Consider the following 8,923-nt stretch of genomic DNA (forward strand, 5'->3'; position numbering starts at 1 on the left):
AAACACACTGTACATGTAATTTAGACAGCTAGCTTTCTGCATCTAGGAAAAATAACTGAAAGTTAACAGTATGCTTTTTCTCTTTCCTCTCAGCTTCAAGCTGATCTACAACTAACAAAGAGATTGCAATTTCTGCATATTAATTACATGCCAAAAAAGGAGAGAGAGTGGAAAGAAAGTACAGCAAATCAGCCTGTACAGGGCATTCCTTTCTCTAGCATAATGAGCTGCCGCAATTCAACCTTTAGCATTCCTGGGTATCCATTTCTCCTTTCCATGCTTACCCACATGCATAGATACTGCTGAGAAAGGCTGAATCACCAGGAAGCCTAAGATTACACAAGAAACATGACAGCTGCTGCAGAACCACCCCCACAAAAGACCATACAGAAAAGCCTCAGGAATCCTCATACGCACCCTCGTGATTCTTTACTATGGTACTTTTTAGCAGATGACAGAAAGAAAACCTTTTCTGTTGTGGGTTTTTGTTTGTTTGTTGGTTTGGTTTTTAAAGTGTCCAGAGAAGACAGAGAACGAAGCAGCAGACAGCACATACAGACTCTCCCATCCCCCTGGGTTAGCTTAAAAGCAAGTGTCTAGGTTACATTAAACAGCATCCTTTACAGTCTCTCTTCTCCATCTTCTTTAGACAATGCATGGAATACGCAGGCAAATTAACATTGCCGGGGTATCCCTGTGAATACCACCAGGCTGGGACTGGCAACTTTTAGATAAAGCTTTTTCTTTTCCTGTTTTCCAGGATCATCTCCGCGCAGGAGCCAACTGAACATTCCTTAGCTGTGAAGCAGATCTGGATTTTGTAGCATGATGTTGCTGCCTCAACATTCCCCAAAAGAAACACGTAGACTTGAAGAAATCAATGACAGTAGCAGTAAGCAACATGCAGATCAAAATAGCATTTATCACTTCTACAGCAGGTGACGTGTCAGCAGGTATTTTTTGTCTGTTAACACCACAAAGCACAACTAAGAAGCAGAAGCAAGTCCAAAGACATACGCAACCCAAGTCAGCTCACACAGGTAAATTAAATGACAGAGATGCCAACTGCAGGATGGATAACCTAAGAATAGGAAGATGTTTGCAACATCTTTACTTTTTTCTGGATCATTACAGGTCAAGCAGAATGACGTTCACAAATGCTCATTTTCCATTGTTAAATGTCACTCCTTCTCAGAGTTAATGGCTTCAAAAACCAGGGATAATCTCGCACCCAAATTAAATAAATACCACCACAACAACTTCTTGTTTTGTAGCAACATACTATATCCCCGGCATTTTCCTCATCAATAGGAACATACTGCAGACAAACACTGTAAGCAACGAACTTGGAAAAAGGCACCCCACCCCGCCACTCTCTGCACGGGTAGGTGGGCAGGATGTTCAGCTCTTCCCCCAAACAAGCAAGGAATGACATTTTGCAGAGTTCATATGTTCTTTACCTTGTAGCAAACATTGCTCTCAGGGAAGAGAAGGTAGCAGCGTCTTCTTTCAAAGCCTTCAGCTCATTTCGCAGCTTCATCATTGTCTCCGTAACCATAGCTTTCTCATTTTCATACTTGCTTTTTAAGTTGGCAAGGGCTACCTCTGCAGTCTATTGTTTACCAAGAAGAACAGAAATGTACTAGTTAATGAAACTCTTCACAAAGTGGCTAGCTAAGAGATTCCTAATCACTATCCACATAATGAAACATTTACTTTGCACTGGAATGTTAAACTTCTGGTCAACTTTTCTTGTACAGATTAAATAAAATTTCATTTTTGAACACTGGAAACAGATCAGACATATGGGTCTCCTACTCCATTAACCAAGCAGCAGCATCTAGGAAGTTACAGAATATACGTTTAGTGACCCCTATCCCCAACTACTAAAAGAAATTAAACTTTACATACTTCAACACAAAGAACAAAGAAAGTCTATTTAATATCTCTATATTTAAATGCATTCATCAATCACTTGCACAGTTCTCTAACCCTTAGAGCACTCTGTCTATCTTATATTTTGGGACACCTTTATTAAAATACGCAAAAGAAAACTGAAAGTATGTATATACTTCTTAAACAACACTATACTTTTTTTTTTTAAGACAACTTCAATTTGCATTACTTTAACTTTAGAGGAAACAATGAAGCATGTCACATGCTGTCTTAACGGCACTTATTTTCATCTACTGCGCTGCTAATATGTATCAAATGGCACAGCCCAATCCCCAAAGACTAACTTTACCTCTCACCCCCGTTATTTTGACCATGTTCTTCTATCACATCCTCATCTTGAAAGGCTTTCTTTTATTTTGAAATTTGAGAGAGAAGAGTTCATAAGTTTAACAACTCTTTTAAGTGTAACTACTAGAATTCTTTCAAGTAGAAAATAAGATTTACCTCTTCATTTTAGGTGTCTTACATTAAATATAACCTGATATAATTCAGACAGACAGTAGATTGAGGCTACCTTAAGCTTAATAAAATGTCTCACGAGTATGTGACAAGCAAGAGTCAGCGCTCAGCTTTACAGTAGGACAGCTGTGTGCCTCTAATGAAACAGCCTGCCTCAGCCTTCTACCAAACAAATACCAGCAACAAAAGCCCCACACTTAGTTGAAGGTACAGCAGTATGACCTCAAAGATGAATTCTCTTGTGTTTATGACCTAATTCCCTGACACTGTAACCTTCACATCTGTAAGACCTGGTTACCTGTTTGTTGGCCTTCAGCACAGTTCTCAGAGTTGCTATCTGTTCTCTCTTGGTGCTCAGCAAGGACTTCAGCTTCAGGATTTCTTCCATGAGAGCTTCCTTGTCTTTGTCCACCACTGGCCCAAGTTCTTGAGTGGCAACACGCTGCCTGGACAACTCAGTTGTTCTGTCCACAGCAGCTTGCAGGTGTTTGATCTGATCCCGGATTATAGCAATCAAGTTGTAAATGTTCATTGGTTCCTTCCGAGGATCTGACACAGGAGATGGCAGAGACGACACTGGAGATGGGCTGCTGTCACCGCTTCCATTCTCTGCCTTTCCCAGCTCTATAGTTAACAGCCCTTTAGAAAGAAGAATGGGAGACCTTCTTCCCTTGGTCTCTGGACTACTGCGTCCACCTTTACCTTCTTTGTAGTAATCCAGCATCACTCTGTTTGGAGTTTCATTGTTGCACATGCAGACATGGTGGTATAAATTGGCCAGTTCTTCACTGAAGGTGACTAGTTCATCCTGGGCCACACTGAGGCTGCCTTGTGTTTCTCCAGCAACATCACTGACTTTCTTCAGCTCCTTCTCCAGCCTGGCCACCTGTTCTCTATCATGCCTACTGGATATTTCTAGTGAGGTGATCTTTTCAGTGAGAGCTTGGCTCTCAGTCTCATATCTGCTCTTCTCTTCCTCGTACTTAGACTCACATTCTTTGTATTTGGCCTTAAGATTTTTAAGCTCTTCTTTTAGGTCAGTAATCTCCGCCACAGCCACTTTGTACTTGCACTCCAGGATCTCTGGCCCATTGATGTCAACTTCATAATAGTCTCCATCTTCATGGCTGTCTCGGTCCTTCTCATTGTCAAGGGCAGACTGACGTTCCTTGCTGACCTGGAGCTTCTTCATTGCGTTCAGGTTTTCTGTGAGTCTGCCGACTTTCTCATGCTGCTCTGAGAGGGCCCCCCGTGTATTTTCCAGCTGTTTCTGAGATTCCTGTAGCGTTGTTAACAAGTTCACCTTTTCTCTTTCCATCTGAAATGCATGAACACAGACATCTATGTAAAGGGAACTGTTACACTTAAATGGTTTTATTATAAGAGACAGCAACTTAGCCAAGGTCCATATGGTTAGAGAAATCCGATCACTTGCACATTATGGAAAAGGCTATTTAATTTATTCTAAAACTATCTCAAGCACAGTGTTCCTTGCGAATTCTCTCTCATTTCCACTTCAAAATGCACTTTTTTTTACACGTTTCTTCCACAGCTGATCGTCTCACTGTGAAAACATCCTTTCAGCTGAAGATAAGCTAAAGTTTACTGTTATCTTGCAAATTACCAAGTAAATATTAGAAAACATGCAGCTAGTCTATGGTGGAAGCTTGGAGCTTCATGAAAGATTCAGAAATACTGAAACTTAAACTTTCTCCTCTGAAAGTTGTCATTTTGAAAAAATCCAGCAATTTTTTCCACACGCTTTTTCTTATAGAACACTTTAAAAATGCTTGACAAAATAACTTTAAAACGTTTCTAGGCAACGCATATGTACCTTGTTTCAAACTCTCCAACCTCCCAAGAGCACTAATATAACACAGAAATGCTTGGTACTGATTAAAACTTCAAGTTCTTTGAACTAATTACAGAAAATAGTTACAGTGTACAAAACTCCTTTTCATGAAGAAGACTGGAGTAACTATCAATTTTTGAACAAAATACCATCTTTCTCGCTAGTGACATAATGAAGTAGACACGGCATGTACTGCACAGAAGATGTATTACAACTTTCCTCCAAACATAGGATATGACTGCTAGCTTGTTTGCATTAAAAAAAAAAATACACAAACAAAAAAACTATGGTTTTCCGCTGACAAACATTTAACATCTTCAAATTCTAAATCAATCAGAGCCTTTACAAATATAGTTCATACTGTATGGTGGCCACGTGAGATATTTAAAAGACTGAAATTACAACCCCAATAAACTCTAGCAGCTATTTGGAAGCACACAGTTGTTTAGGAAACCCATTTACCTGTACAAGCTGTTGTTTCAGCTTCTGGATTTCAGAAATGTTTAATTCACTCAAAAGATCTGAAACCAGACTTGGGGCTGGAGGGAAGCTTTCATTTTTCTTGGGCGTCGATGTACTATTCTTGCCATTGCTGAGTTTGCTGAGGCAGTTTTGTTCAAATCCATTCATGATTTCATCATTATTGGGCTCTGTGGCTTCATCGCTGAACTTTAGTCCATCCAAAGAGATGTTCAGGTGGCTGTTGTACATGGAGTCGTTGATGTTCATGTAGTGCGAGAGCTCCTTACGAAGATTGTTCTTCTGCTCCCGCTCTGTCTTCAGCGTCTCTAAGGCCTCCTCAAGCTGGCGTTCGGAGATCTCCTTCAGCCGTATGGCATCTTCTAGCTGGCTGTTGAGAAATTCTGTTTCCTCCTCGAGCCTTTTGATTTCATGTTTCAGGCCTTCAAACTCCACCTGGAGATATACAAATGGAGGGGAAAAAAAACCCTAATGAAAACGTCTGCCTGCAAGGCACCAAGTAATTTTAGTTTTGAATGTTTGATTTCACTAAATACGGTGAGAATAGAATAATTTTTTTCAGTTCTGGAGTCTAGTTTTGGCACTATGACTGTAAACACTGCTTACATAATTTACCTTCACAGAGACCACGGAATAAAATTTCTAAGCAAACCGTTGAATGAGCTGATCTATTCCAGCTTAATTAAGACAGCTGGGAGATACAGCGTGTGATACAGAGGCATCACAAAACAGACTTTCCTAGCACATTATGCAAACTCTTTCTCTATTTGATTAACAAATTCCCTGGCCAACCTCCCCACAAATTCAAGCTCAACATTTCCAAAACCCAGCATCTCAAAGCTGGGTTGGGATGCACCTAGCAATCAAACTCTGCTTCTAGACATTCAAAATAAAATGTTTGATCATTTCTGTCATCATCATGTCAGCACATCTTGAGAGTGCTACAATTCAGACTCTACACTTCAAGCTCATAGTGCTGCTACATGAAATTTGATGGCATGCTGTAAGTTTTTACAGGGAAAATTGCTTACTTTTTTTAAACCACTCTTGCACTGAAATTATGAACACCAACCATCAGTGTAGAATTTTGAAGGGGGGCAGGGGGGACGACCTTAAAGAATACCTTTTCCTTACCTTGAAAGAAAGGAGAACATAGCACATAATACATATCCCTATTGATCTTTGCCAACTGCTAAAGGAATTTTAGACGCCAACATACACCAATCTGGTAGTGATGAACCACGCCTGATTTAAAAACCAGGAACCAATCATGTTAATTCAGTTTTTCAAGTTAAGCCTGGGAAAACTTGATGGTTTCTTCTAGTTATGTCAGTGAGATAATTAAAGCTTAATAAAATTCATCAAGTAGGATTAGGACAAGGTAGAAAATGAAATAATCCATTGCTATGAAAAGAATTAGCTCTTGGTTCTATATAAATCCACCGAGCTCAAATATTTAAGATTGCAGTCTATTTTCAAAGGTTCCAGAATACAAACACAGTAGTCAATAATTACTAGCAACTGACAAGATAGCATCTGAGGTTAAACTTGGCTTAGCCCAGAATGACAGCATTCTTGAATATTGTTATTTTAGAATATGAACATGGAGCTGGGAACTTTCACTTGCTCCTCTGAATACAATGAAAGAGACAAAAAAAAAGGTAGAAAACAAAAGTAACCAACTACATAGGTTGGATTTTACCAGATCACTATCTCTTCCAGTCTGCATCTAGAGCGTAATAGCCCCTTCATCCCTACCGCATGATGACAGGATACCCAAAACAGCGTAATTAGACCAAATATATTCAGGTGAGAACAGGTCCAACCTGGAACCCCCTTTTGGGCACATCAGTGAGACCAAAGTGATAAACACTGACATGGAGTTTCACCTGGAGATAAATGAAATACATTCAATATCCCAAATACCTCACTTGGTAGGGCAGGTTTCATCCAGAACACTGAAGGAGATCTGAAGCAAATCCTAATAAGCTTTTGCTATGTGCTCGCTACAACAGATGGTGTTAACACTACTGTTTTCTTCAAGGGCTTTTATTTCAGGAATATTATACCATTTTCTCAACTGAACCTTGAGTTTTATGTATACAATGAGACTGACAGGTACCTGAAGAATAAAAATAGCAAGTCCCCAACTGATAGATGAAGATAAGTGAACCGTGCCAAAGACCACATCTAATCTAATTACCTCCGCAAATGATAACTCGGGGAAATTCTTGAGTTGTTCCAAAAATGCAGTTTTCTAAAATTCTGAAAATAGCTGGAACTGTGCAATTAAACGTGACTTTTCAGATGAGCAGTCACACGGGTCTGACAGTATAGAGCAACTATAACAGTAGTCCATGTTTAATGAAAGTAGCTAGAAGAGAGGAGGAGTACAAAACTGGAGAGATAATGTAAGCACTAAGTAGCAATAAAAACATATGTTCAGAAATAGACCCAGTTACAGGTATTGTAGGAGAGGATGGGTGGATGGAGAGTATTGCAAAGAGACATTGAAAAACTAGTGTAGCAAAAAGACTAAACCAAGTAACAAAGCAGACTGGTAGAGACTTCACTTCCATCAGAGAGAGAAGGCAGTGGAAGGACCTGGAGGTCAAAGTAGAAGCAATGAAGTCTTATGACTGTGTATAAACAGAGTCACAAAGGACTTAAACATTTTGGGACAATTCTTGGTACTAAAAGACAGAGTTTATAGTCTTAAAAGCAGTACAAAGATAGAAAAAAAGTGGTTGGATGTTCAAATGGGACAGAACCATGCTGTAACACAGGAATTAACTAGTGCTACCAAAGCAATGCTCACTGTTTTGAAAAACTTGCCTGGTTTTGCTTCAGGACAGACACTTGTTTCTGGAGACAGATGTTTTCCTCTTCGAGCTCAGTGTAGTCTTGCAGCAAACGCGCTTCTCGGAATTTATATTCCTTAATATCATCTCGTAGACGGGCCCTTTGGATCTCCACGTTCTGATTGACCTGGAAAAAACAAACCAACCCCAAAATGATGGTAATTTGGTCAGCTACAATTAAATTTCAAAATTTTATCTTTCCTTATGTGCACTAATCAGATTCTATTAAAACAGACCCCCCCCCCCCAAATGAAATTACAGAAAACCAAATCATTTACACAATAATTAGATTTTGTTTTCTTGCTTCGCTTACAAATTCTCACCCTTGACTCAAAGAAAAGTTAATGAGCAAGCAGGGAAAGCACCATTCACACCTATGTTGTCTCACTGGCTGTAAGCAACAGACAAAAGTTTTCCAGACCAGAAGTCAATGCCTGAATCTGCTAACACACTTAAACAAGAAGGGCCTTTTCCCAAGAGAAAGACTGATTCAGATGACTCCAGACGTTCTTGTTTGGACATGTATTTGCTGCTGCTTTTCAACAGACCTTTTCTTTATGCCATTTTCTTTATGCCCAGTGCAATAATTTGGAAATATGTTCTAATGAATCCTTTTGGAGAGAGACACTGAGTTAAAGCTCAAATGAAACCCAAGATCCCAGGTAGAAAGAAATAGCACCTGTGGTTGACTTATAAAATGTGCCCTCCCCTCATCCCCAAGACTTATGCAAGACCTTAAAGAAAGACTTAAAAAAATCACCATTATTGTTTCAGGATAGATAAGAAGTAAAAATCAATATATTGGTGTAGTATGATCTTTAGATGTTTCATGAATATACAGAGATACTTAAATAAATTGAGCTAGCACATATCCAGCTATGTGAATGGCTCACTAACTTAGCTCTAGTTTTTCCCAACATTATTTTCCTTCAAGCCACATCTTTAAAATACTTAATTAAAACAAAGTGAGAAATATGTTCTAAAACATTAGCAGAAATATCTTCAGAGATAGGCAAATAGGCAACATAGTTGCCTATAAAAATAGCATCCAGATATTTTAGCAGCCATACCTGTGAAGTGACAGGATGGTTTTCCAAACAGTTCTAAATCGGCTCAAAACAAACGCGAGCTCATGAAAGAGGCAGCCTAGCAATTCAGCTAGTTAGGTTATGGTATCTTATTTCTGTTTTCATCTATCCCACAGCCTAGCCAAGAAAGCTTCATCCTCTGGTATTCAAGCTCAGATTCCCTTAGTGTTCTCCACTTCTGGTTAGAAACAAGAATGTCAGCAAAGAATAAAATACGGTCTCGGTCC

At 39.3% G+C, this 8,923-nt stretch overlaps 1 protein-coding gene across 2 annotated transcripts in view; it reads right to left on the minus strand.

The window, feature by feature from the left end:
• BICD2 (bicaudal D homolog 2 (Drosophila)) overlaps positions 1-8,923 on the minus strand; it is a 45,319-nt gene that overhangs the window by 16,712 nt on the left and 19,684 nt on the right. For both annotated transcript variants that reach the window (XM_009332579.1, XM_009332580.1), the window contains exons 2-5: positions 7,583-7,735; positions 4,730-5,182; positions 2,714-3,733; positions 1,461-1,612 (exon numbers count right to left, since the gene is read on the minus strand). In XM_009332579.1, the coding sequence (XP_009330854.1) occupies positions 1,461-1,612; positions 2,714-3,733; positions 4,730-5,182; positions 7,583-7,735 (1,778 nt within the window). The remainder of the gene's footprint in view (positions 1-1,460; positions 1,613-2,713; positions 3,734-4,729; positions 5,183-7,582; positions 7,736-8,923) is intronic.

Source organism: Pygoscelis adeliae, unplaced genomic scaffold (genome assembly GCF_000699105.1).
Source record: "Pygoscelis adeliae isolate BGI_AS28 unplaced genomic scaffold, ASM69910v1 Scaffold349, whole genome shotgun sequence".
Taxonomy (NCBI): Eukaryota; Metazoa; Chordata; class Aves; order Sphenisciformes; family Spheniscidae; genus Pygoscelis; species Pygoscelis adeliae.